The following is a 26,197-nucleotide window of genomic DNA, read 5'->3' on the forward strand; positions in this document are numbered from 1 at the left end:
CTTGTAAGAGTTTCACGAACAAAATTCAAATTTTAAACAACGAACCGCCGAACGTGTCATAAACGTGACGGTTCGATTAATTCGCGCTGGTTGCGCAACAATTAAAAAATTCTTTGACGATTGATTCCGCTACAATGCCTGTACAAAATTAGCTCCTTTAACAATTATAACATATATATATTACAGAACTTCGTAAAAACAAGTGGTTAACAACTATTTGAACTGCCTGCGCAGATGACCTGCGCAGTAAACGAAACTGCATACAACTCCCGATGGATGATACTCATTCGGTACTGACAGTTAACGGATAGCATTTGCAGGCGTTACGTTTATTTTCAATTTCGCTTTAATACTATTCTTGTGGACATTAACATAAAAGATATTTCCCATACAAACTTTATATTTTGTACCTTGATTTCTCTTTTAACTTCCTTTTTTCAAATGAGGAGATTTGAATACGTTTAAAAGTCTACAAGCAGTTAATACTTGTAAGTGACAAATATTTTGTCATTTCAATAAAACTGAAACTGACAAACCATTTCAGAAGCACATGCGCGTTATTAAAAACTGTTTAAACAATTTCAAATTGTCGTCTAGTATAAGACGTAGTTTATAAGTGAAATTACAAATGTTAAAAAATGCAATGTGAGTTTCAATTCGAAGAAATTGGATGCATAAATAAGGTAACGTTAAATAACCGTAAAACATTTATCACCAGTTAGAATAAATTCGTTAATAAAACTTGAAAATAATAAATTGAATTTAGTTTATTGATTTCAAACAAAAATTTCTGTTGTAAAATAAGTACGAAATGAATTCGTATTCACGAAATTAATTACGAGTATTTCTATCTGATACCGTATTACGAAATCGATATCGATACAGTTACGACTTCGATTGTTGTTGATTCTAATGGATCGCAACTTGTCTCAGACGATAAATTGCATTAAGTGATCCGCTTGTTACGGATTCGATAAGTCCTATCAACCGGATACAACATACGGATAGCATCAATAAAACCCACTTAAAATGCAAAATATTGTTGCAGAGACATTCTTCGAGACGACAATAAAAAGACTCGCGCCGAGGCACAGTACCGATGATTCAAAGCCAGCTCCTAGCGAAAATAAGTTTCGAAATATGAATTTACGCCGTAGATAGTCGAGAATCATAAAAATGAATTCATCGTATCTTTGGGGAGAGGATGAAGAATGGGGAGCACGGTATTATTTTACGTACTATAGCCAATTCGGGAGTCGTAAAAATGTCAGTACCGTTGAGGTGAGTTTTAAAATCTTTCAAAATAATCCTAAGGTTCAATTAGAGAGTCTCGTTAAAGAAATCAACGTCTTTGATTAACAGAGGAAGAAAATGAACCGTGTCTGTCCACAGGTGGTGATATTGGCTGTTAGCTTCATCTTGTCTGTTGGCGGTAATTTAGGAATGGCTGGATGTATATTGAGCTGCAAGGAATTGTGTACACCGACGAACATGTGCCTAGTAAACTTAGCCGCCGCGGATCTTTTATTTACCGCTGGTATTCCAGCGATTGCTTACACCAGGTTGACGCAATCTTGGCGTCTTGGGGAAACGATTTGCCGATTACTACCTTACACTCAAGTAAAACTACTCTTCTATATTTACACACTTAACAATGCACTCTGTGTAGATTAAGTACAACAGCTAGTAAGAAAACAACGGTATAAAAGCGCTTTTTTGAACGTGAAGGCTCGGGACGTTATTAGCATACAGAACAGTAAGGCAAACTGTTTTATTCGATAAACCTTGTCCCTTCACGGATCAGGAGCGTCGTCATCGACAAAGGACGAACATATAAATAAAATGTTCTATACATTGCCGATTAAATTTGTTGCGTACATAAAAATCGTGTTCTTTTATTTAAAAATATTACTTTTGTAATATATTTATTTGGAATGTTTGTAATTTATTTTTAATTTACGGATTTTTTCTTGTAGTTTGTCTGCGGTTTCGTACTTCTATGGACGTTAACGTTTATTTCGATGGACAGACATCGATGTTTGGCAGTAGCACCTTATAGAAGTGCCTTAACAAAAGTCAAGGTTCTAACGGCCAGTCTTGCTACTTGGATAATTGCGGCTGTCGCTTTTCTGCCGATCGCATTTTGGTTCAGACAAAAGGTATTATCGATCGTACAACTACTTTCTCTGCCTCTTTCAAAAAACAATAACAGCAATTATTTTGATTCGTATAGTTATATCATCATAACGATAACAATTGATCGTTAATAGTCATTTAAATGTGTAGAACCTAACAAATGATACAACAATCTGCACCTTAATTTTCCCGCGAAGCGAAATCATGGATGTTTCGTTAAGCTACATGGTACCGATCATCATCTTGGCTTGCATTCTACCGATGATCCTTCTGGTTTATCATTATCAACGTATCTTTCAAAAAATTCTTGATTCACGAAGCAGATGGGCAGTTTCTTGCGTTGCACAAGTAATGCTACAATTTATTATAATGCATATTTCTATTTTATCTGTTGTTTCAAATTGCGTATTATCGATATTTAATTATTTTCCGACCCTTATTTGTAATAATGAAACGTCTTGGTATCACGGTCATCTATTTTTAAATAAAGACTATAAATATATTTAGGGGTTGAAGAGTAGCGCAACAAGTAGAAGAGATTCTGAACTGTCGGTGGTAGGAACTTTGTTACCTTGGACAGGCAGGAAACACTCATGTACGTCGATAACAGGCCGGAAAGGGCGTACTGGTAGTCTTTCTCAACATGAAGAAATACGACTGCATAAACATTTGCGAGTCGTACGAATATTGCTACTAAATGTGGTGGCTGTACTCGTGATGTGGTTACCCATCACTATCGTAATGCTGTTAATTTATGTGGACGGCAGAAGGTCCACCGAAGATACAAATTTTTTCTTGAGATCGCATCACTTCGTTTGGACCGTGACCGTTGCTCAATTGAATACTATTGTCAACCCCCTACTGTATGGTGTTCTCTCCGAAAACTTTCGGATCCGTTTTGCAAGAGTATGGAAACGTGGAATCGACAACAATTCTAAAAGCTTAGAACAAGTAGCAATCAAGGGAAGCCCAAAACCATTGGCAGTATTTCGGACTCCACTTGGAGGGATTAAAACTCCGAATAAATTGAAAGACTCAAATAAACGCTCACAGAAGAATTCGACTTGCAGTATAGGTAGCATCGTTGAAGTACCTAATTCAGAAAAATGATAACGTATGAATGAACGAAATAAATATAAAAGTCTACCATTGAAAAATAGAATCGTACAAAATGCATTTGTACTTTATTTAGAATTATTGTTTTAATTTATCGATATTTACCTAATTAAATAGTAGAATATAAACGAAAAAAATAGTACAAAAATTGTATAAGTACATATATACACGTGAATTTAACTGGAATAAAATTTCTTTCTGATACAAATTAATCAATTATAAAAACATTTATTAAAAATATATTTATACAAATTGAGCGATATTCTCTTGTCCTTACACGCAGGATCTTCAATATGTATGCGAAAATTATTCACTGTACAAAACTAGCTAATTAACAAAACGACAGTATTATGATTGTCAAAATCTTTACTGTATAGTTATTTTCATCGATTGTCAAAAAAGAAAAGTGGTTGTTTAAAGATTGCACAAAGGCAGCAGTTTGAAAATTGCACAAAGACGACTCATAGACATGTAGATGGCGCTACTTACGCGCGCTTTACCTATTAAGAAAGAGTTCAAAAACCTATAAATTAAATAACGTGTTTTTTATTTATTTTAATAACTTTTATATGCCGTTCAATTCTTTTCTTAAACGTTTTTTAATTTCGGATAATTGTTTTATGTCAACATTTCTTTCTTGTATATAATTTTGAAGCATTGCAATTCGAGAATTTATAAATTCAGTCTTATCTGATCTTGTCCTTCTTTTTTTATTTTTCTCACAATCAGAGTTGATGATGTAATTTCTTATAAGGCACCAAGGATATCCTTTCTCTTTCAATGCAATTAAATCTACTGTGACTTGCGAAAAGCTTAGTGTTTTATCCTCAGGTACCTGAACATCGATTGTAGTCTCTTGATCTGTTACTGCTTTCATACAAAACAAGTTCTGACAATCTAAATTTACGTTAAAAACAACCCAACTACCTTTTGGTAGTGAATCTTGAAAATTTGTAGATAAAAAGAATTGATTAGCTACTTTTACAGTTACAATTTTTGGATACCGCCGGATCTTCTGTTCAAGAGCATATAAATTTATTACTTTTAACTTATCTTTTTCTCTGGTTAATATCTCATTCAAAGCATTTAATTCTTGAGTTCCTTTATAAATTTTATCCATTATAAGTTTTGTACCTTTTAACATATCAGGATGAAGATCATTAAACATGTTGTTATCCAATGATAATGTCCTTTCTACAGAATCTACTGGAAACTCTATTAACTGATTATTTTCAGTTAAACCTAAAATTATCTTGGAATCATAACACTGTAGACAATTAATATTATTATCCTGAACTTTCATGCATTTGACATTATCACTTGACAGTTCCTTTTGTGCATAATATACTTTACACTCATCTGCGTAAACAATCCATAATGTATTTTCAAATGACTGACTAAAACCAATACAAATAGTTTGTATTTTTGTTCTTAAGCAAATGTTTTCAAAAACAAGTGTGTTATTTTTTGAATACATTATAATAATAATATCTGTATTAGTGAGAAGAAATAATCCAGCTATTCCTGAATCTTTTTGCATAGATATTATATCCCTAATAACATAAACACTGTTATATATTATTTGTGCAGTTTCATTTTTCAGTATAAAAAGTTTCTTTTCTTCTCCAATTATGCATAAACTTTCTACGTTTAAATCATCGCTTATTAAAGCCTTCATAAAATTTTCTGCAGTATTCTTTGTATTTAATATATAAACGCATAGTTTATTTGAGTCAATTTTCTCGCAAGAAAGTTGAAACAATCTCTTACTTTCCATTTTCTGTTTATTATCCAAATAAAGATATTTATCCCTTGGTACCAATACCTCATAAAACATGGTACCCATTTCAATTGCACTTGTGCTTAAAAGACAGAATTCTAGATCTCGTGAAAGTTTATAAACACCTTGTGGAATGCAAATTACAAAGATTCGGCCATTAAAACATTGTAAAGTTTTTATTGGTGATGGTGCTGTCAGAACCTTGACAGACGCACGACTATCGTTCTTATACGGAAATATCACGAATTTATTCTTGTTCCAACAAAAACAAGTTCTTTCATTGTAGAAAGTATAAATTCTAAAGTCTGTTGCCACAAAATCATTATTCGTTGTAATATACATTGTCGATTTGCGATATTTGTTAGGAAATTATTTTATGATACTTTGAAATCTTTCTTCGCCTCATTTATCTATAAACAAGAAAGTCACAAATAATACAGATACCTAAGAAATGTTAAATAAATTGAAAACAAAACGCACCACCTCACGACGTAATAGATAACTAAAATTTGTATCTTGTTTGCGCTTGTAGGGAACGAACTTAGTTCTCTGCTACATCAGATAGCGCAAGAGAAGGCATGGGTACCAACATGTCCAACGCCTGAATAACTATAGTTCAGTTCACCCCTGCACGTGGTTGTAGAAAGAAGTAAATAAATCTCTTGAATATAACTTCCATGTGTGATCATTTGGCTTATCCATATAGACCAATCCCTACATGCTTCACCAAGTTCTAGATAGTGATTCACTAGCCCTGTATATATAATGACATAATTAGTACATAACAAGAAAACTCCTCCTAACCTTAAAGTAATTATATATTCAATGTGAATATGATATGGTTATAGTAACACCATAAAATTTAATTTAAAATACAAACTTCCATCATGAAGTGGAATTTTACCGTATAAAGAGGTGACAAAAGAAATAGTTTCTTTTGTCGTTTTCTTACTTGAGATCGTCCAGTATAATTCGTGTTTTTTGAGTGCATATTGCAGTTTAAATTATTTCTTTCACTTGTTAATAAAAGAAATTATATGTTCAATAGATTATGTCGAATTCAATAAACAATATGTATGAGGAAATACGTGTTAGAAATTACGCCAAAATATCACAACAAAAACAAGATGATGAAAACTACCCTACCACAACTTCCCTTAATCAGGTATGTTTCTTACATTTATAAAAATGATTAATATATGTGTACTGCCTTTTGTTAATGTTTCTATGTATTTTGTTTACAGAGTCGTGTAGAAAATGATGTACTTAGATTATACAGAATGAATTCAGCAATTTTAATAAGAAAAGATCACATTAGACTATTAAAAAAATCTTTGACTCATCTTAATGAAGAGTATGAGGTATAATAAATTATTGTTCTCATTAAATTTATATATTTTGAAGTCTTGAATCATATACAAATATTATTTACTTATAGTGCTTAGATTGTAGTAGACCATGGTTATGTTATTGGATTTTACATTCTCTTGAAATTTTGGGAGAACGCTTAGATCACAATAATTCTTCCAAAATTGTTGGCTTCTTAACTAAATGCCAGTCACCTGAAGGAGGATTCGGAGGAGGACCAGGACAATATCCTCATTTAGCTCCAACATATGCAGCAATAAATGCATTGTGTATCATTGGAACACCTTCAGCATATCAAGCAATTGATAGGTACATTTATAACAGAAATAAATGTAATTCTTACTATTATAAATATACTTATTAATATCCATATACTAATTTTAGGAAAGGGCTTAAACGATTTTTATCATCCTTACATGGAGAAGATGGCTCTTTCAGTATGCATACAGATGGAGAAGCAGATCTGAGAGGAGTATATTGTGCACTTGCTGTAGCAAAATTAATAAATGTTTATACTCCTGAAATATTTGAAGGAACTGAAAATTGGATAGCTAAGTGTCAAACATGGGAAGGTGGTTTTGGTGGTTGCCCTGGTATGGAAGCTCATGGAGGATATACATTCTGTGCATTAGCTGCACTTGTACTTCTTGGAAAAACTCACTTCTGTTCTTTAAAATCATTACTGGTATATTCTGTATAATATATTTTATTATATGCATTGCAAAACTTAATATTCATATATATCCATTTGTACTACTTTCAGAGATGGATAGTAAATAAACAAATGCGTTTAGAGGGTGGATTTCAGGGACGTACTAATAAATTAGTGGATGCTTGCTATTCATTTTGGCAGGGTGGATCTTTTCCATTAATTCATGCAATTTTAACAAAAGAAGAAAAAGCATTTAATTCTGATTATTGGTTGTTTGATCAAGGGGCCTTACAAGAATATTTATTATTTTGCACTCAGTATCCTGATGGCGGATTTTTGGACAGACCAGAAAAGTATGAAATATTATAACATAGTTTGACACAGATGATTCCATAAATTTTGTTTATTTCAGATTTCGAGATATATATCATACATGTTATGCACTTAGTGGATTATCAGTTGCACAAAATTCTCCAAGGAAACTGATTGTTGGATCACCTAATTTAAATTTGGTGGAGATAATTAATCCTGTTTATAATCTAGTACATTCATCTGCAGCCAATGCATTAGAATATTTTAATACACTACCGATACCTGACTGAGTGTATGTTTGATGTTCAAAGTGCATTGATAAAATAACGAATGTTTTTACTTTAATTTAAGATAAAGTTTAGAAACAGATTCTATCTCGCTTCATATTAAAATTGACCAACAGAGTGTAAATAAAGTTATTTATTAACAAAAATAAGAACAATTATGTTTCATTATACCAGGAACATTTAGGTGTAATGAATGAATATCTATTTGAAGAATGCTATGAACTTTCTTGCATATGAATTTTTCTGTCATTCCTAACCTAATAAACCTAATGTATCTTTAAGGACATGAATTTATACAAAATAAAATAAATGCGCTTCAAAAAATATAGGTATTCAAACTTACAAATTATAATTGATTTATATTAGTTAAATTTTGTATGCATTGTTATGATTGTATATATAAATATTTTCTATGTAATATACTATAGATATTATGTCATTCTTTTTACAAAATTATAAATATATACGAGTAAAGTGTTCCAATTAACATATTTATATTCTTAATAAACTTACGTGCACATTTCATACAATATATATCAATATGTTTTTTTACTAAGGTAAGGTATATGCACAATGAAACATACATTTAAGCGAGTTTAGAAATGGTGCAACAGAGGTTCAAAACGTGTAAGAAGCACGTTATATAAAAAGATCATCATAAAATTTAAGGTCAGTAGTGTCATTATTTGAATGCTATCCAAAACGAAATCTAATCGAGAAAGTATCTCCTAAAATTTAAAACCAAGAAGAAAGTATATTGGAAAATATTTTTACAATCGTTTTGAATTGAAAGAAGAGGTTATGGCGAAACACTTGATACAAATAATTGTAACGGGTACACAAGTCGTTCTCAAAGCATTTGCAAGGGCATTGCGACAAGAAATTGCAGCTAGTCAAGCCGCTGCACGTAAAACGGGTGGTGGAACAAGAGGCGCTCAACATGTAGCAGCTAATTATAAAACTGGAATTTCTTTAGAAGAAGCACTACAAATCTTGAATGTTGAAAAAGTGAATCAGAAAGAAGCTATTGAACGCAACTACAAATATCTTATGGAAGTTAATGACAGATCAAAAGGTGGTTCTTTTTACATTCAATCAAAAGTTGTACGTGCTAAAGAACGAATAGATGAAGAATTAAAAAATATGAAAGATCATCCGCCAAAAGCAAATACCTCAGAAGGAACTTCTAAATAACTATAATAAATTCCTATATAGAATTAATTTAATTATATTTCTAAACTCTGTATATATGTATCTAAAGACATATATTTACCATAACTAAATAGATGGCACGAAATATAAAATCAATAAGATTGTCAGACCTGTTTTGTTATTGGTTTAAGTAATGAAATAAAAGAAATAATTTTATTTGAAATATACATTTTATGAGTCTTTGTTTTTTCATAAATTACAGTACTTGCAAACAATTCCACAATTGAAAACAGAGGTCTTATGCATGTGTTTACATTGTGTATATGTATGTATATATGTATAGAAATATATATACACACATGTGTATTATATGTATATAAATATATGTATTAAGAGATATCGATTGTTAACAGTCTTTCAATAGAAGTACTCGCTCTTATACGAGTCCTTTTAGGTACATAATACTTAAAATTCAATATGCCAAACCGGCTACCTTTACATCTTCTGGTTCAATTCTATTTTGCGATTGACGAATAGTCAGTCTCTCGTGATTGTGACGTACAGACCACAAATTTGGCAAGTATTTTGGTTTCATAGTCGAAAGAAAATGTTCTCTCCATATACGCTCCAATTCTACTAATCCTCCTTCTCTTTTTTGAAAATATTGAACTACCTGAAAAGCAAATATTTATAAATGTATTTAAAATTGCTCACGAAATATCAAATCCTTGTAATTAATTAAAATATACCTTTAAACCATGAGGTTGACATTTAGACAGATCATGACTAGGCACTGATGTCATTGCATTTTTTAATTCTCTACTTAAAACATCCAGGAGAACGGGTGTTACTTGCTGTTGATTTGTACATTTCAAAATATATTGTTCCAATTCTTCACGCCGCACATCGGGTAAAGTTGCACTTTCTTTTAGTGCTTTAACAGCCGAATGTAACTTTCTCCAATTATTTACATACTTGTTACGAGTATGAGTTATTGGACCAGCCAAAGGTGCATCACACATATCTGCCAGTTTTTTTCTTAATTGCAAGTCATGAGAATTACTCGTTTCATGACACGACGGACATAATAATAATATATCGTGCGACTGATGAGCTTTCATCACCACTACAAGATATTTATAATTTTATAAACATTGTATTATAGAGTGAAAATATATTATTAAATTACAACTTACCAGGAAAGTATTTACGATATTCTCGAGGCACAACATTTTTTCTAATAAATTTCTCTGAAGTACCACATACTACGCACTGATTAAGTTTAACTTGTGTATAATACTGTCCGACTTCTCCTAAAGCACGTCCCGAGGGTTCAAAGTTTAATCTCACGGTAAAAGGTTCTTTTTCAATTATAGTTCCTAATCCTTTAGTAATATACCATTCTGCTTTTTTACGATCACAGGTACACAATATGTCTCCATCTGGCGCTTGTAAATAGCAATTGTGATATAATGGTTTATTTCTAATAGGTATATTACTTGTACGTGTACCATTGTTATTTGTTTTCAAATATTGAATATCTTTACGAAGATTGTTGCATTTGGCATTTTTATGATTATTATTTGCATGCGTGTGTTGACTTTTGAACCTTAAATAATAAAATGCATAAATTTCTATATACTATAAAGTGATAATCAATAAGAACTTTTAATGTATAAAACATCTCACTACCTTGTATCGATTACACCATTAGGTAAGCAATGAAATTGCATACTTATATTTTTATTATACATGTTTTTTATATAATTCACAAAGCTTTGCCATAAAGAATACTTTTCTTTTATCCTTTGCACGATCTGTAAAAGTATAAACTTAATTACTTCATGAAACTTTTTTTATTATGAGGAGATGATCTTAAATATTATTAGCATAATTTCTCACACCTGGTCATAAATAAGAACAGACGCAATTGCATCACAAGCAGCATATGCTACCTGTTCGTCAGTGAGAGTGCCAGCATCCCAGTTGCTACACCTTACTTCTATTAATTTATCCATTTCCAAGTTTAAGTATTCTAAACTCATTGCAGCTAAACTTTTTGGACTTGGTAAATTTACATGTTCTGCCAATGTCCTTAAATCAAGTGTACCACTAACTTTACATCCATAATCTGCTATAATTTTTTGTGCATCTTCATATGAAGCAACTCCAACTTTAAGAATGTGTTTACTAGCTAATAATTCCTAGAAAAATATTGATTATTTTAGGTGTACACAACATTTTATATGTTATACACAAACATATAATACATATAAATAATTACATACCTTTAATTTATATGGAATGTATCCAATTTTGCCAATGCGAAAAAGGCCACATACCCCATTAAACGTGGCAAGTTGGAGGAGAGTAACAGGTCCTTCATTAACCCATTCGCAATCAAAACCCAACACACCATTAGATAAGTTGCTTTGACATGAAAAATATTTATTTTGAAATATTTAACTGAACAAGGAAAGAAGTGTATTAGGAAAGAACTATTTAATACTTTATGTTCTCTATGTTAGTGACTTTAATACAAAAATTTCTTAACTAAAAGAATATTATATAAATATTAATTTAAAACTTACTATAAAAAATGTAAACACATCTGATGTTCAAAGTATTTATACTTCAGACACAGAGCACAGAAAAAAAAATGTAAATATAACACAGCTATGTATTTGATATACATACTTGGTATACAAAACATATAGCAGTACTAGGATATAACTTACCAGCGAATACACTGAATGGCGTAATCACATTTCTCTGGGGTATCTGCCAAAATAATTTTGTCTAATGTAATCTTAAGTTCTTTTTTCTTATCATTTTGCCCATAACTCTTGTTTTTTATGCTTTGACAAAAGTGTTTGACACTTTGAAAGACATTTTTACGGTACTTAGAGGCTAAGAGAACAAAGCCAACAGTTACACATACAAAAAACATGTTGTTCTTTATAGAATTCATTAATTGAAAAGTTAAATTTTAATATTGTAAATTATTAAATTAAAAACTTGTTATATACAATTTATTTTTTCTTTTATCGTATACTTAATCTTTTCAAGTACATGTATACATTTACATATATATATTTACAATATTTGAACGTATTAAATAAATAAGTCAATTTGATTTATCATTAGGTTGAAGTATGAAAATTATAAATTATTTGATCGTGACAAACTAGTTGATAGATAAAACGTAATGAAAGTAATAAGTTCCACGAAAAGTATGTTTCAATTATTAAATTATGAAAAGTACTTAAATAACTGAATGACAAATATATCACGAAATTAATTGTGAAAAATAAATTAATAACCGAACAAGGTTCAAAGAAACCCGTAACTAATATAACTAACGGCCGACGTACCCCGGTACGGGTATCACGCACGACTGCGATGTACACGGTGTTTATTACCCATAAATACTATAACCACCTATAACCACTGGCTATAATATTATCTTTCTCAAGATTTTCATTTTTATTAAGAGATTTGAATGTTCTTTATGCTGATTGGTTAAATTATCTTTATGTACAATTTTTATGCTAAATATACTATATTTGTATACTGTATAAATAAAATCCTACATTGTATATTGTAAATAATTTGTATTATTTCAAGGATTTATATATACAATTTTTAATTTATACAATTAAGTTTTCTGTTATAAATGTATTATATATACAGTACATGTTAACTTCACAGCTGTGTATTGAAGTTTGAAATGCGTATGTATATACCATTAGATGTGTTTACTTTATCTTATGAGCTTATATTTCATGAAAGAATTTATAAGAATAGTTATAACATATAAAATATATGCATATATGTATACTTGAAAATGCCTTTTTGGAATAAATGGAAAAACACAATTATATATACGCAAATATGAGTGTATGAAACAGCATAGCAGAAATTAAGTATGGCGTTAATCCTATCAGCTGATATCGTCTGCTGGAATGACGAATCGTAGTTCCATTAATTGGTTAAACAGTGCTTCTAAATATTGTAAATATATTCTATTATTTAACGATTGTTCTCATAAAATAATAATTGTATAATAAATCATAAAGTTGTTTTAATGACGCAATGATTATATCGAACTTTGTAATGGTGAAAACACTTGTAAAACACGAACTCAAGCGTATGCGTCATTGACAGGTGCGATAGGAATATGGGGAAATAGATTATTTGCATGAACGATATTTTGTACAGCAGAGTGGTAAAGGAATTTACCAACTAAGTAGCAGATTTGTTTGTGATGAGTGACTCCGAACAACGGCAATTACACGTGCCTTACCGAGAATATCATAGTCAGAACAATACCAACACTTCTGCTTTAGTGGAAACTGATGCATTGGTTGACCTCTCAACTACATCTAATAATTGTTTACCAGTAAACAACGATTGTTCAGAATTAATACCAGACGTTGAGTTTGTTCCTAATCTAAGCAACGAACAAACTACAGCCATTGATTCCCCTGGAATTGACCGGGAGAGCCAGCCTCTCCTTGGTCGACTAGAGCTTGACGTTACCTTTAATCGTTTTCCTGGTATGTTATAAATTTAATGAAAATATAATTTTCATGTTGTTTATTTTCAATTTTATTAATATTGGTTAATGCCTGTTTGTTAATTTTCAGATGATCCCCAATTTTCCGAATTAGTATGGCAAGCTGAATGTGCGATAGATAATGGAATCTTTCCTGAAAGGATATATCAAGGTTCCAGTGGCAGTTATTTTGTAAAAAATCCTCAAGGGGTAAGGTATAATTCTTTTGTTTTATTTAAAACTTAATATATATCGAAATGTACATTAAAAAGGTCCTTCAAATAAACTAAAATATCTTTCCATTACGTAATAATAATAAGTTACTCAACATTGTTTTACAGAAGATAATAGGTGTTTTTAAACCAAAAGATGAAGAACCTTATGGAAGGTTAAATCCAAAGTGGACAAAATGGATGCACAAGCTGTGTTGTCCTTGTTGTTTTGGGCGAAGTTGTTTAATTCCAAATCAAGGATATCTCAGCGAAGCGGGTGCAAGCTTAGTTGACCGAAAATTAGGTTTGGCTATAGTTCCAAACACTAGAGTAGTCAAATTGGTCAGTAAAACATTTAACTACCCGCGATTAGACCGTCAAAAAGCTCGTATGAAGCAAGCCATTATGGACCAGTTCCCTACAGTGGGTTCCCATTTTAATCGCATTGGTTTACCACCAAAAGTTGGTTCTTTTCAAGTGTTTGTAGACGGTTATAAAGATGCTGATTACTGGTTAAGACGATGGGAAAGCGAGCCGTTATCACCGCGTCTCGCTAGGGAATTTCAACTACAATTCGAACGTTTAGTCATTCTAGACTATATAATAAGGAATACAGACAGAGGTATTTAATTTGTAAGATTTCTTTCAATATTATCATGTACTTATAGTTGATAAAAATATTGGTACCCAATTTAAAGGTAACGATAATTGGTTAATTAAGTACGATAGCGGCGTAGGAAAAAATCGACAGGAACAAGGCGAAGTAAAAATTGCCGCTATAGACAATGGTTTGGCCTTTCCTTTCAAACATCCTGACTCCTGGCGGGCCTATCCTTATCACTGGGCATGGTTGAGTCAAGCGAAACAACCATTTAGCGAAGTAACGCGAGAACTTGTATTGCCACAGCTCTCAGATCAGAATTTTGTACAAGATCTTTGTGACGACTTGTACCAATTGTTTAAGGTAAGTCACATGAACTAACTATTAAATTACTGTGATCGAAACTTGACGACTATATAAATTTGAATATTATTTTTGCAGCAAGACAAAGGCTTCGATCGGCATCACTTCGATAAACAGATGAGCGTTATGCGTGGTCAGATCTTAAATTTACAACAGGCTTTAAAGGATGCTAAAAGTCCTGTACAACTGGTTCAAATGCCTGCTGTGATCGTTGAAAAGTATTTATTCTCAAGTACATTACTATACAACATATATACAATAGAGAAAATGAATATCAATCTTACCACTGTGTTTACAGGGCCAAAGGAAATGGAGCACCAAGATTATTTTCATTTTCTGATACGTTTACACAGCGCTTCCAGAATAAAAGTCCCTTTTTCTCTTGGTGTTAAAAAAATCGTCGAGTGCTTGCGGCATTAGCCCTGTGCGTTGACTGAAAAGAACTATTCGGTGCATCACAAGTATCATCTTATTATTTGTTTTGTCTCTCTTTTAATTTTACATATTACACATCGCTACCTCTTTTTGAACAAGTGAGTTCTAATCCACAGCCTCTAGATATATCGACGGTTACATTTAATTTTTCTTATATCTAAAATATTTCCTTTCGATTTGAATATAAATATCAATCATAGTATAATTATACTGTATACAGTAAATATATGTAATATTAAACGAATATTTTTCGATATGCTTCGTGTGGAAAAGTGAGACAAGCGGCGAGTGAACGTAGATAATAGCGTTTTATAATTACACCTATAACAATATCCCTTTAACGAAACGCGAGCAATCACGATAGTCGCATTGTACGTTTTTTTAAGTCTTCCAACGTTTCGTGTTAATTCATGTTAATGGATAGAAGACATCGATATACGCATTTTCACTAGACGCTGTCGAATCTCAGAAAGAAAAAGAAGTGGACTGTGATCTAATAGCGAAAAGACATACTCTTATTGTTTAAAATAAACATTTTACGTAATCTACGTGACATATTTTTAATCGATGAGCATAAAAAGGAATAAATTTTCTATTAGAATCTAAGATACAAAATTTTTGTTACAACTTTTTTCGTAAATTTCAATTATCGATGCAGTATCGATTTTTATCATTGAAGTTGTTTCTGTTTAAATGCATTGACTCAAGGCCAATTTCGAAGCACGCGTGTCATCAAATTTTACGTTTTATTCGAATCGCAACATGTAACAAAAGTTGACATTTACGATTTTATTCTTTTATATCGTTGTATTTTATATCGCAACACTTTTCAATTTAGATCGCGGATCTATATCGTTTATTTAGCTAGTAATAGTTACAACTATAATATTAACAACATGGAATTAGTGGAAACCTGTGCGAAAATAAAACAACCTTTATATCGCAAACCATTAGCGTGCCCATGTAACGTTAAAGTAACGTTAAATCTATTTTTAGTCCGACACGATACTGTGATCGAAAGGCTCCTCTTCTATCAATGATTTCACCCGTATTTAGTGTACAAGCAGATACGTGCAACCGGCACGAGCAAAATCATTCGCACCTGTGCCAACCTATAAGCCTCCTTCGAAGTTGCTCGAAACACATACTACGTATCACTTGTCGTACTTGAACTTGGATAATGAGGAATTTCGTCGTAGCAAGTGTCGTCCAATTCGTCCAACTCCGGCTCTCAGTAAATTCGAGGGAAAAATTTCTGGCGATACAACAAACAACTTGAGCTACAAGCACATAGGACATGTTCCTAAAGTGAAACCGATTTTACCCAGACACAGGTACGTTTTACTATTTTATTTGAAAAAGCAAGTAAAAGTAATTGAAACAATTTTGTTCTTTTTAGGTCGATGATTGGATCAGGTCCTATGGACAATGTCACCACCGTTAGGCACGATTACGCGCAGAAACATGTGGAAAAGTCAAAAGCCATAGTGCCATGTGGAAACATTCGTTTGAGCACAGGAAAATTGGAGGCAAATACCACCGCAAAATTATCTTACGTGGATCCAGGACCCACAGAACCCACGGTTAACTTTAAACCGATGAGGATCTACTGCCCACCCAGCGAACCAATACCTCACGACACTACACAGAAGTTGAGTTATCAACCTGTCTGTATCGAAGAGAAAGAAACACATCCATGGCAACAGAAACCAATTTACAAGTACATATGTATAAAAATATTTGTCTGTATTCGAATTAAAAGTAACGAAAATTTTTAAAGCCCTCCAGAAGTAGCCATGTGCGGGAGGACAACGTATTCGGAAAGCTACTTGAAAAACGAAGAGTCATGTACGGAAAAACCTATACGACCTACTGACACGATTTCTTTACTTCCACACGAGGGACAATTTGAGAGGAAAACCATTTATAAGGAGAGCTATTTAGAACTGGATGGTATCGAACGCGTAGCGCCAATTATTCCTTGTCCCAGTATTTCAAAAGCCGATGGGAAAATATCCGGAGATACAACAACCAAAGTACGCGTTTCTTGCAACGTTACAACGCGTTTTGTTTGTTGCATTCTTTTAATCGATCGTTTTCCGATTCGTTTTTAGTTAAGTTATCAAGCGGTTCAAAGCGAGAAACGAGCTCCGATATTACCACGGCAGAAGAAAATGACGGGAGATGGTCCGATGCAGAGCGAGACTACTACTCGTTGCGACTTTCACGCTAAAGCAGCGCAACGACCTGATCCTGTTATTCCGTGTAATAATCTTCGAAGCGCTGATACACCGATAGAGGATAAAACAACAGCAAAATTATCTTACATGAAACCCGAAGCAATTGAAATGACTAAGAGCTTCAAACCCGTTGTTCGTTACGTCAGGTAAAATAGTTTGGTAATCGTTCAATTATACATACTAGAACCACGTTCCTGTTTTTCTTTAGATTACAAGACAAAATTGATTCCGAAACTGTGAGTAAATTGTCCTATCAACCGTGGACACCGCTTCGCAAGGAAGAGATGCCATGGGCAACTAAAGGCAGATACCAACCACCCACAGCTCCCATGTGTTCGGATACCATTTATCACGTTAGCTATCCTGCACCTGGATATTACGAAGATGTTTGCATACCGGAAGAATGCGACTGTTTAGAGACTAAAGACGTGTGTCCTTTGGCGGAACAAGTAAACGCTTCTCCGAAGGCCGAAATTGACTGCAGGACTTAAAGTGTTTTCACGAGTCGAAATTCGTCATAGAATTTCTTCGTCTCCAAGTAGACGAAGTAGATCAAGTAGATTCTTAAATAGTACGGTGAATTAAAACGCACTGATGATGCAAAGTAAATTCGAAAATTGAATGAAACCTATTTTATTCAGTAAATCGATGTACGAACAAAATTTTATTTTACACTTATATATTAATTACTGTGTACAAGTCGAATAAGAGTAATAATAACGTATATCTTTTACAAACGGTAAAATTGTTTTCAATAATAAAATAAACTCTAATCTTTGATAAAAGATCAATAGACAATATTAACGTACACTTTCCAAAAATTTAGCTCATTGCATACGTACATACACACACACATGCATACGTACGTATAGATATAATATATATATACACATGTACGCTACATATATAAACATATATACATTATATATATAGTTGCATATATATAATATATATATGTATCTATATTATTATGGTATATTATATTAGAAGAATAACGAAGATAACGACGAGCTTAATCCTATACAGGATAAGGTTTAGCATACATCGATACTTTACGCGTAACAATTGATAAATTTCGATGATGGACGAACTACAGGGGAGGGAACGAATATTCATCTATTTAATTCGACGATAGAAATTTTCTGATGCTTAGAGTTAAGAAATATAGCGAAAATATACATAGTTTAACGTATCTAACATTTCGAACCGAAGATAATATTTAATTTTGACATTCTAAAAACTCTCTGATTGAATATAATCTTTGAAAACCGTCGCAGAGACAAATAAAAATTCTACCAAAAATACACGTGTAAATTTTCGTAAGAATGTTCAAAAAATATAATCACCGTATTGATTCGAAGATCTTAAGGCACATAGTTAGGTCACACAAATCACGCAACGTGTATATTTCCACTCGTAGCATTGCACAAACCCTGTAACTCTTTTATTCGCTTCTTTTCCCATCGTTCGAATTAAAAGCTTTGTCCATTGCAATTTTCCTATTTACATGACTGCACGGAAATGATTGTCTGTATGTTCATCATACCGATTTTATTGTCGATCGACGTTTAGACCATGCGTTACTTCTCTCGCATTGCATTTTCTTCCGAATAACCGACAACAGAGCATCCGTTCTGGTGGATCCTCGAACGCGTTTCGATTAAAAACATACACACGAACAGAAGCTGTTAAACGTGAACATTTCTAAAATGTAAAATGAAAGAAAGCACGCGATACTAAAAATTAATTAGCTTCTTTATTTTAGTTAACTTGTTTATATGTGCTTTTTCATATTTGTACTCACACGCATCTCAACACATTCAATATTTATATTTCGTATCAAACATTAATTTTTTGTTCTTTTTCCTTTTAACGAAATGCAACGATTTAAACGTATAAACTCGGCATGACAGAAAGGAAAGGAAAACAAAAATCTAAAATTATATATTCCATAAAAGTGTTATAACATAGCGCTTTATAATATATGTAATATATATAATATATATATATATTTAAAACTAGAACATGATCTGATAGATACTATGCAAGGTTGAAAAGGTTCTTAAGGCTTTCACAGCTCGGATTTTCATTAATTAGTACTGCACATTCTTTCACATTTAATCTTCGCGACTAGTCATTCAAACTTTTCTCTAAAAACTTGTTATGCAACTTATTCAAATATTAATCAATTTGAGCGCAAATTATGAAAATTCTTTTACAACGAAATTTCTATCGACAATGTTGAGTCAGAGGGGTCAACGCATTCCACGGGATTCAAGAATGAAAACAAGAAGATAAATTTTAGACGTCGATTATCAACTCGAAATAATAGCTTGAAGTAGTCGATTCGATTTAAACGTTTAAAAGAACTATCATATATGAATTATTATATTTAAACAAAGATAAACAACCTGTTTTAAGCTCTTCGTAAGACGATGCTTAATGTTACACGTACCCGTATATAAAATATGCAACCGGATAACATTAATGCGTAAACAGCAATTTTAAAATTCGATCATCCATAAAAGGTACTAAGATAACTTTCTCTAGATATATTGCACTTATGCGGTATAATTGAAGATATGTAATGCTCTGTTAAAAGGATAAAACGATAACGTTGAAGACGATTAGACCATTTTTACATCCCTCCCCTCTTAAAAACAGCAATCTAAAACACGGATTACGTCCGCCGAATAACATACGTACAATATAAAAAGTAGATGAAAGTGATGTTAAGAGACGTTTAATCGACACGTAGGTACAAGAGAAATATATCGCGCCTGACATACCTATTGCGGCTTAGCGTTGTACGATTGTATGAACTCGGAGAAGCTAAAGCCATTAAAGTGGTCCAAGTTGAGATTTTCGTCGATCGAGGGCAGCTCGCCGTGACCCATCAGCTCCACATAGTCCATGTCCGCATTTGTTCGCCCAACGCTTGACTGGCCAAGGCCCGGAGCGTAGCTACCACAAATCAAAACACAACCCCAATCACTGGCATAGTAATGGACAACGGCCTTGTATTAAATCCAAACATATACAAGAAACCGTAATGCGATTCTTTTTTTACTCTTCGATTTCTTTTCTTTACAATTTTGTTCATGTCGCTCTAAAACATCTGTACTACTTTCAATGTCTAAGAACGTCTACATGGTTTCGACGAAACGTGTGACCGATCAGCCGGATTAGCCGGTACAACACGGCAAAGGATGTACGAACAACCACAAAGTTTCCCGACCCAACTGGAACTTATCAGTCACTTGACATTATCGTTTGCCCAACCCTTGTATGTACACATACTCGCGTATTTATATGTACTTGTATTCCCGGAACGATTCTATTGCCACCGTCTCGTAACAAAACCTTTAGAGTATCTACATTGCCAGTAATTGAACTATGTAATTACAATGCATCGTGATTGGAGCTGCGTCTTTGATCAGCAGTTGCATTTAAGCATTTAATATTCCGTTGTTGTGGTTGTACCGGCTTGCTCCAGGCCTTTGCCTTCCGTTTCTTGGAATCTCGTTTGTTAAGCAGTACCTTGCACATGCGCAAACTTGCATTATGATTTAGTTTTGTTCACTTATTGATATCTTACTTCTTTTTTTTCGTACGAACTCACGTGTAACAAGATATACGTACGTACGTACTCACACACGTATATAAATATACATACACAATACTACGAATGTAGTATAAGCTTTTGATAATCAATTTTTTTTAATGCCATGGATAAGCCGTTTCTCTTTCTAAAGACATAAAAAAAGACATAAAAAATTTGGCAGTCTGAGAAGATAGTACAAACTATTATTTCTTAACTAACCTCTGGTTGTTACTCGCTGTTCGTGTTACAAACTATGTATTGTCAATTATAAAAGAAACATCGAAAGAGAAAAAGGAAAGGCAAACATCGAAAACATTATCAACGGCTAAAAAGTGTTGCTCCTCAGATCCAAAAATCCTCCATTTATCTACTATATCCGCTGGACGGATTTTATTACACATAATTTGCTTTTTAAGCAATTTTTAATCGAATTTAACGTATTATTCAGCTACGCTATAATATAGCACCATCAAATGCATAACAATACGCATTATTTATCAATTTTCACTAAGAACATCTTTTTCCTGTATAGCTAGTATACAAGATTTTCATCCGGAGGACTTTGGATATTAAATGATGGCATTATAGAATACATCGTGTTCCTTTAACGATGCCACTTAATACTAAACGTATACTTATCAATAAGAAACGAATTATCATATCGGAACAGAGTGCTGGGTGATACGGAGACTAATAAAAGTGAAATTAATCACGAAAGAAAAAAAAAGTGAAAGACTAGTTATTCGATAAGTTTCGTATACTTGCTGAAGTATACGCGGTATATATGTATACACATACATTTTCATTGTTACACGATTTCACAAAAATTGTCTTTAGACATCCAGTACTCTCCGACATGTATAATTTTCTTAATTACAGGCACAAATACAACTTAACATTACTGATACTTTCATTTCACCATACAGTAGTATAAAAACTTCAAAATTCCGTAAGAAAAGTTTACAAAATACCAAACTACAATATCATTGCAAACTATAATATTTGCTAAACGTTCGCAAAAGCAGAACATAAAAAACAATACTGACATTATGTGCACAGATCAGATGTAAAAGACATGCAAAGTATATATTCATTGTAGGAATGTTTTTGTTTCTTTTTTCCTTTTTTTTTTGCGAAAACTTATTATCCACAGTATTGATATGACAGTACTGACAAGATGGTATAGTAGTCTTATAACACAGTCACCGGAATTACGATATAGTTATTAATTTTAAATGTTCAGGCTCGAATTTTAAGTATACTTTATTAACGTTTAAATGCATTATAGGAAAGTCGAAAGAATCTTTGCACATCTTATATAAAATAACTATGGCAGCCTATTTTATTAAGAGTAAAAGAAATGATTGATACTTTAGATCCAGGGGACTGACCTGGAAGCCACCGATGGAGTGTCGCGTGTTACGGACGGATCAGGACTGTGCGCTTGAAACATAGTTGATGGGGTTGCAGGATAACTACCACCCGGACCACTTTGACCACTACTCCCTACCCCGACAACAGAAGAATGCGATGGTGTTTGACCACCAACACCCGGTCCACCCCAACCAGGTACGTGCGTTACTAACAAAGGTTTTACATATCCATTTGTCGACGTAGATTGATTTTCTACGACAAAATGTATTGTACATAATTTATACTCAAAAGCATCATCAAAAAACGAGCAAACATGGAACATGAAAATAAAATATTTACCTGTAAATGGTGTATAATATTTGGAAAATGCTTGATCTTTTGATAAATCCGGATAAAGGTAAAGTAAATGTTGTAAATCTGATACACGGTCTGCTAAACTGCGAATTGCAAAGTCTTTGCTTGTGAAGGGTTGTAACATAAAGACTTCCGTTTGATCTGCAAAATATTTAATATGTTAAAAGACAAAACAAAACAAAATCGATCGAATGTAAGTTAAACGCAAAATAAAATATTAAATATGTAAGAATTACCTCCAACCCAAGCGATGGTAACTCCACCGAGTTCAGAGTCTGAGAACCGCATTAGGAACGTTCCTGATGCACAATTTGCTAACATTTCCTCTGCTTGCTTCTTTCTTACGAATCCTAATATGTAACCATCGATCCAAGGTCCTCTCAAGTGTTCTCTAGTTAATTTCATAACGGCATAGAACCATTCCCAAAATGTAAAGTTTCTCTCAGGTAATGGTTCTTTACAAAATTGGGCCCAACTTAAGAGTAAACTAGAATAATCTTGTCCATTAGCAATTCCACCACGAAATGCTTTTTCCGCAAGAAACCGGAGATTATCTTCTGTTAATGAACGACCGGTTGCTGATCTAAATTTAACGTTTAATGCTTCGGCTACTTGACCCCATGGGACTTTGTCAGGTACTGCGAATGGTACTCTTCCTGGTTCAGCGAATGCGTTATCCCATGTAACCGTAGCCCAGGCGTGTGGTTCTTGGTTTCCATGTACAATTACTACAACTGGCAAGCTCAATGTCCAAACCTGAAATACTAATTCACCACCTCCAACGCTAAATTGTGATTGAAAAAGAAGCGAGAATTTTTCATCCATCACAGATTCAGTTCCCTTTTTCTCCGCCCTTTTTATTTTTTTTAGCTGCATATTACGAAAGCTTACAGATAGCTGTCTTGTGGCCTGATGGTATTCCATTGTTCCTGTGTTGTTTAAAATTTCACCACTAGCCTCTCCATTTTTTGCCATTTTATCGCTCTTTAATAAAGCATTTGCTTGAGCTTCACTAATAATGCTCACTTTTACTTGTGGAGGAGTCATGTGAACATTCAATTTTCCACCTACAAGTAGACGCACCGTACTCGTAAAACGAGTATTGGTCTTCATCACTTGTGGTGGTTGCTTCTCTATAATAAATGTACTTGTAACTAATGAGCTGAGAAGTTGGGTAATCTGTGAATTTAATGTAGGAAGAATATCTTGCATGCCAGGTGGTTCCAATGCAAACTTTTGTTTCAGATGTTCTGCTTCTTTAATCTGTTGACGGTTAAGCCATATTAATTCTGCTAGACTTTCACACCATTCTTGAATTGAATCTAAATTACTATTAAATGGTGCACCATTTCCTGCTAATTGTTGATCCCTTTTCCACCTACAGAATATTTTTCTTTCAATATGTGTGTAAAATTAATTAAAACAAAAGGTGAAGCAGAACAAATTTTTACCTAATAAGTTCATCATCTAAAACTCTGGATTGTAAACTATTCAATCTTGTAATAGTGTCCTTTAGTTTATCTGCTAATGTCAACCGTAATTGCATCAAGCCAGCTATCTTATGATTCAATAATTGCTCTTGTTGTTCCTTTTGTCTATAGTAATTATTTTTTGTTTTTATATTGTTCGAATTAAATCACCAAATTAATTTTTAATTATTTAATCAAAGATAAGCTTACCTTCTAATCTTTTTTTCCAAATCTAAGTTTGGTTGGTTTTGTGGCTGTGTTGCAAGATGTTGAAGATGTGCATTTAATTTAGTGCATTCATGGTAACTAATTGCAAATGCTTCTTGTTCTTGTTCCATTTTCCGTAAATCTTCTCCAGTTTCCTGTGTTCTGTGCCGCAATGATTCAACGTGCTGTGCTATTTCAGCAACCGCGTCACTAATCAGTCCTACTTTTCCGCCTGCCATTGTCATTAAAGCACCACCTAAATTCTCCAATTGAGCTACTAATTTCATTTCTGTGCCTAGACAATGTCTAATTATTCTAAATAGTGCTGCTGGATTATGAGAATATCTTTGCTGTATTAAAAAGAAAGAGAATATGAACAAATTATATAATATAGATTACTTGTCAGCACTTTATTATAGAACTTACACGAAAACTTTTGGCAACTTCCATCAACTTAATTTTCGTCAGAAACATATCATCTGTATTCAACGAAGCTGCTTTTGTTTCTAACTCTTGTATTAAAGATCTAACAAGATTAGCAGTGTACTGTTCATACTGTGGATTATCAGGTTCTATGTCAGTCCTATAATATAATTATTAATAAATAATGATATTCATATATAATAAATAAATATTTATGCACAATAGCTTACCACATTTTTTCTTCTATCCAAGAAGACAAAAAATGTCGAACCTCAATTGGGAAGTGTTCTCCGTACACTGAACGCACTTGCTGCAATGCATCTTGTGGCAATTGCTGTGCTTTTGCCCACAATGACATTGTGATATCTATTATACCTTAAATAAATTACGAAGTTATTTATTAGACAATGCCATTTCCAATCAATTTACAATACTTCTACTGAAAGCATTAACAGTCCTTAAGTTCATAATCAATTACTGTAACCATAAATGGACAATGTGCTCCAAACCTATTTCTTACTTTTATATGCATATATTTCATAAATGAGGAAACATATTCACTATAAGGTATTATTGATGTTTCGACAGAACGTATAAATACAATATTTATCAACTACATAAAAAAAATTAATAAAGTCGGTACAAGGCATGCATGTTTCAAAAATGGACACAGACTTCCGAAACCTAAATAAACGATACAGGAATTATAGATATCTATTACTATCTACTATTATTGGAAAAATCGACATAAATTCAAGAAATTATTATACCGATAATTAAATTGTTCGATCAAATTTAATACAAGGAACATGACATTGAAGTTTAGAAATAAGAGAACGTGACGTATCGCAGTAACGCGTAAATAGATAAGCGGGAGGGGCAAAAGCAAAAGATATTCTCTTCAAGAATTGGTTGCACTCACCTGCTGCTAGTCCGAAGACAAAAGCAACTAGGACTCTTTAGTAATGTAATATTCTGTTACTTGTTTCTTTCAGTTTGGCTCAATTGTTCAGGATGTAACCTTTGAACCGATCAAACAAACTCCACCGCGCAATAATCGTAAACGTAATGATTACGGCGACCGGTCACACGCGCGAATCTCATCAATAACTTTCCCCCTTCACTGTATTCTCATCAACGCGGACAACGACGAAGTGCCGCGAACGAGGAATTCCGGGAATTTCTTACCGTAAATGGCGCGATTCCAAGGGGAGAGGGTACGTCACATGACCAAGTATCCAATCACGCTTGCGTGAATTCATGATTTCCTCAGGAACGTAGCAAATGGAGAGAAATTGTAAATGTATTACACATGTACTTATATATATCTTTAAGCTTAACAACCCTTGTTATCACTTCATCATTTTTATTTTAATCATTACATAACATTTGTTATTTTTCTCAAATTTTTGTATAAATTACTTGACATAATGTATAATTATCTATTTACATAGATATTCATTTATGATACAGTCAGAAACATTCATTTGTGAATGTATATTGTATATATTACTTTAAATGTTTTTGTAAAAAATGGATGTATAAGTAGAAAAA

The 26,197-nt window shown here is 32.9% G+C and overlaps 8 protein-coding genes across 18 annotated transcripts; 5 read left to right on the forward strand and 3 right to left on the reverse strand.

The window, feature by feature from the left end:
* Positions 1-203: 203 nt before the first annotated feature.
* On the forward strand, positions 204-3,464 carry LOC105663334 (free fatty acid receptor 4-like). 3 transcript variants are annotated; one of them, XM_076538921.1, is made up of 6 exons: positions 204-488; positions 1,049-1,281; positions 1,393-1,620; positions 1,977-2,159; positions 2,287-2,484; positions 2,644-3,464. In XM_076538921.1, the coding sequence occupies exons 2-6, from the start codon at positions 1,177-1,179 to the stop codon at positions 3,244-3,246; spliced, it is 1,317 nt and encodes a 438-aa protein (XP_076395036.1). In that variant the 5' UTR covers positions 204-488; positions 1,049-1,176; the 3' UTR covers positions 3,247-3,464. The 3 variants fall into 3 exon arrangements, with proteins under 3 accessions (XP_076395036.1, XP_076395035.1, XP_012146875.2); XM_076538920.1 differs by having other exon boundaries at positions 205-683; XM_012291485.2 differs by lacking the exon at positions 204-488 and having other exon boundaries at positions 847-1,281.
* LOC100877857 (uncharacterized) lies at positions 3,461-5,653 on the reverse strand. The gene is made up of 2 exons (XM_012291505.2): positions 5,513-5,653; positions 3,461-5,442 (listed from the first exon to the last, which is right to left on the reverse strand). Exon 2 carries the CDS (start codon positions 5,372-5,374, stop codon positions 3,818-3,820), a length of 1,557 nt encoding a protein of 518 aa, XP_012146895.2. The 5' UTR covers positions 5,375-5,442; positions 5,513-5,653; the 3' UTR covers positions 3,461-3,817.
* A 430-nt stretch (positions 5,654-6,083) lies between these two features.
* Fntb (Farnesyl transferase beta subunit) lies at positions 6,084-7,806 on the forward strand. Its single transcript, XM_003705850.3, has 6 exons — positions 6,084-6,197; positions 6,277-6,393; positions 6,471-6,709; positions 6,785-7,085; positions 7,164-7,405; positions 7,465-7,806. The coding sequence occupies exons 1-6, from the start codon at positions 6,084-6,086 to the stop codon at positions 7,652-7,654; spliced, it is 1,203 nt and encodes a 400-aa protein (XP_003705898.1). The 3' UTR covers positions 7,655-7,806.
* Positions 7,807-8,452: 646 nt separating this feature from the next.
* Positions 8,453-9,030, forward strand: blp (mitochondrial import inner membrane translocase subunit Tim16). Its single transcript, XM_003705906.3, has one exon. The coding sequence runs from the start codon at positions 8,453-8,455 to the stop codon at positions 8,843-8,845; it is 393 nt and encodes a 130-aa protein (XP_003705954.1). The 3' UTR covers positions 8,846-9,030.
* Positions 9,031-9,101: 71 nt separating this feature from the next.
* Exd2 (Exonuclease 3'-5' domain-containing 2) lies at positions 9,102-12,235 on the reverse strand. Of its 2 annotated transcripts, none has more exons than XM_003705907.3 (7): positions 11,542-12,235; positions 11,092-11,233; positions 10,708-11,007; positions 10,496-10,620; positions 10,000-10,412; positions 9,553-9,929; positions 9,102-9,476 (listed from the first exon to the last, which is right to left on the reverse strand). In XM_003705907.3, the coding sequence occupies exons 1-7, from the start codon at positions 11,772-11,774 to the stop codon at positions 9,276-9,278; spliced, it is 1,791 nt and encodes a 596-aa protein (XP_003705955.2). In that variant the 5' UTR covers positions 11,775-12,235; the 3' UTR covers positions 9,102-9,275. The 2 variants fall into 2 exon arrangements, with proteins under 2 accessions (XP_003705955.2, XP_076395019.1); XM_076538904.1 differs by having other exon boundaries at positions 11,092-11,183; positions 11,542-11,590.
* Positions 12,236-12,533: 298 nt separating this feature from the next.
* Positions 12,534-15,520, forward strand: Pi4KIIalpha (phosphatidylinositol 4-kinase II alpha). Its single transcript, XM_012291497.2, has 6 exons — positions 12,534-13,362; positions 13,453-13,571; positions 13,703-14,195; positions 14,272-14,537; positions 14,616-14,755; positions 14,836-15,520. The coding sequence occupies exons 1-6, from the start codon at positions 13,071-13,073 to the stop codon at positions 14,927-14,929; spliced, it is 1,404 nt and encodes a 467-aa protein (XP_012146887.1). The 5' UTR covers positions 12,534-13,070; the 3' UTR covers positions 14,930-15,520.
* A 210-nt stretch (positions 15,521-15,730) lies between these two features.
* On the forward strand, positions 15,731-17,957 carry LOC105663346 (uncharacterized). Its single transcript, XM_012291627.2, has 6 exons — positions 15,731-15,946; positions 16,029-16,306; positions 16,372-16,692; positions 16,753-17,008; positions 17,087-17,358; positions 17,421-17,957. Exons 1-6 carry the CDS (start codon positions 15,869-15,871, stop codon positions 17,701-17,703), a joined length of 1,488 nt encoding a protein of 495 aa, XP_012147017.1. The 5' UTR covers positions 15,731-15,868; the 3' UTR covers positions 17,704-17,957.
* A 1,982-nt stretch (positions 17,958-19,939) lies between these two features.
* On the reverse strand, positions 19,940-25,826 carry Stat92E (Signal transducer and transcription activator Stat92E). 8 transcript variants are annotated; one of them, XM_076538875.1, is made up of 9 exons: positions 25,566-25,826; positions 24,874-25,018; positions 24,647-24,803; positions 24,224-24,570; positions 23,996-24,139; positions 22,781-23,922; positions 22,530-22,685; positions 22,208-22,442; positions 19,940-20,752 (listed from the first exon to the last, which is right to left on the reverse strand). In XM_076538875.1, exons 2-9 carry the CDS (start codon positions 24,999-25,001, stop codon positions 20,662-20,664), a joined length of 2,400 nt encoding a protein of 799 aa, XP_076394990.1. In that variant the 5' UTR covers positions 25,002-25,018; positions 25,566-25,826; the 3' UTR covers positions 19,940-20,661. The 8 variants fall into 8 exon arrangements, with proteins under 8 accessions (XP_076394990.1, XP_012146902.1, XP_003705899.1 ...); XM_012291512.2 differs by having other exon boundaries at positions 19,940-20,961; XM_003705851.3 differs by having other exon boundaries at positions 19,940-20,176; positions 25,566-25,824.
* Positions 25,827-26,197: the final 371 nt, after the last annotated feature.

The sequence above is a fragment of the Megachile rotundata genome, chromosome 13 (genome assembly GCF_050947335.1).
Source record: "Megachile rotundata isolate GNS110a chromosome 13, iyMegRotu1, whole genome shotgun sequence".
Taxonomy (NCBI): Eukaryota; Metazoa; Arthropoda; class Insecta; order Hymenoptera; family Megachilidae; genus Megachile; species Megachile rotundata.

Bases quoted from the DNA above. Each gene is read 5' to 3' on its own strand.
- blp (XM_003705906.3), top strand. From the start codon at position 8,453: ATGGCGAAACACTTGATACAAATAATTGTAACGGGTACACAAGTCGTT.
- Fntb (XM_003705850.3), top strand. From the start codon at position 6,084: ATGTCGAATTCAATAAACAATATGTATGAGGAAATACGTGTTAGAAAT. The intron at 6,710-6,784 runs GTACATTTATAA...TACTAATTTTAG, and splicing joins GCATATCAAGCAATTGATAG to GAAAGGGCTTAAACGATTTT. The intron at 7,406-7,464 runs GTATGAAATATT...TGTTTATTTCAG, and splicing joins TTTTTGGACAGACCAGAAAA to ATTTCGAGATATATATCATA.
- LOC100877857 (XM_012291505.2), bottom strand. From the start codon at position 5,374: ATGTATATTACAACGAATAATGATTTTGTGGCAACAGACTTTAGAATT.
- LOC105663346 (XM_012291627.2), top strand. From the start codon at position 15,869: ATGGAATTAGTGGAAACCTGTGCGAAAATAAAACAACCTTTATATCGC. The intron at 17,009-17,086 runs GTACGCGTTTCT...ATTCGTTTTTAG, and splicing joins CCGGAGATACAACAACCAAA to TTAAGTTATCAAGCGGTTCA. The intron at 17,359-17,420 runs GTAAAATAGTTT...GTTTTTCTTTAG, and splicing joins CCCGTTGTTCGTTACGTCAG to ATTACAAGACAAAATTGATT.
- LOC105663334 (XM_076538921.1), top strand. From the start codon at position 1,177: ATGAATTCATCGTATCTTTGGGGAGAGGATGAAGAATGGGGAGCACGG. The intron at 1,282-1,392 runs GTGAGTTTTAAA...GTCTGTCCACAG, and splicing joins AAAATGTCAGTACCGTTGAG to GTGGTGATATTGGCTGTTAG. The intron at 2,160-2,286 runs GTATTATCGATC...TTAAATGTGTAG, and splicing joins CATTTTGGTTCAGACAAAAG to AACCTAACAAATGATACAAC.
- Exd2 (XM_003705907.3), bottom strand. From the start codon at position 11,774: ATGAATTCTATAAAGAACAACATGTTTTTTGTATGTGTAACTGTTGGC. The intron at 10,621-10,707 runs GTGTGAGAAATT...ATACTTTTACAG, and splicing joins CTGTTCTTATTTATGACCAG to ATCGTGCAAAGGATAAAAGA. The intron at 9,930-9,999 runs GTAAGTTGTAAT...AATATCTTGTAG, and splicing joins ATATCGTAAATACTTTCCTG to TGGTGATGAAAGCTCATCAG.
- Pi4KIIalpha (XM_012291497.2), top strand. From the start codon at position 13,071: ATGAGTGACTCCGAACAACGGCAATTACACGTGCCTTACCGAGAATAT. The intron at 14,196-14,271 runs GTATTTAATTTG...CCCAATTTAAAG, and splicing joins AATAAGGAATACAGACAGAG to GTAACGATAATTGGTTAATT. The intron at 14,756-14,835 runs GTATTTATTCTC...CTGTGTTTACAG, and splicing joins CCTGCTGTGATCGTTGAAAA to GGCCAAAGGAAATGGAGCAC.
- Stat92E (XM_003705851.3), bottom strand. From the start codon at position 25,001: ATGTCATTGTGGGCAAAAGCACAGCAATTGCCACAAGATGCATTGCAG. The intron at 24,804-24,873 runs GTAAGCTATTGT...ATTATATTATAG, and splicing joins TGGATAGAAGAAAAAATGTG to GACTGACATAGAACCTGATA. The intron at 20,177-22,207 runs GTCAGTCCCCTG...GATTTGTGGTAG, and splicing joins ACTCCATCGGTGGCTTCCAG to CTACGCTCCGGGCCTTGGCC.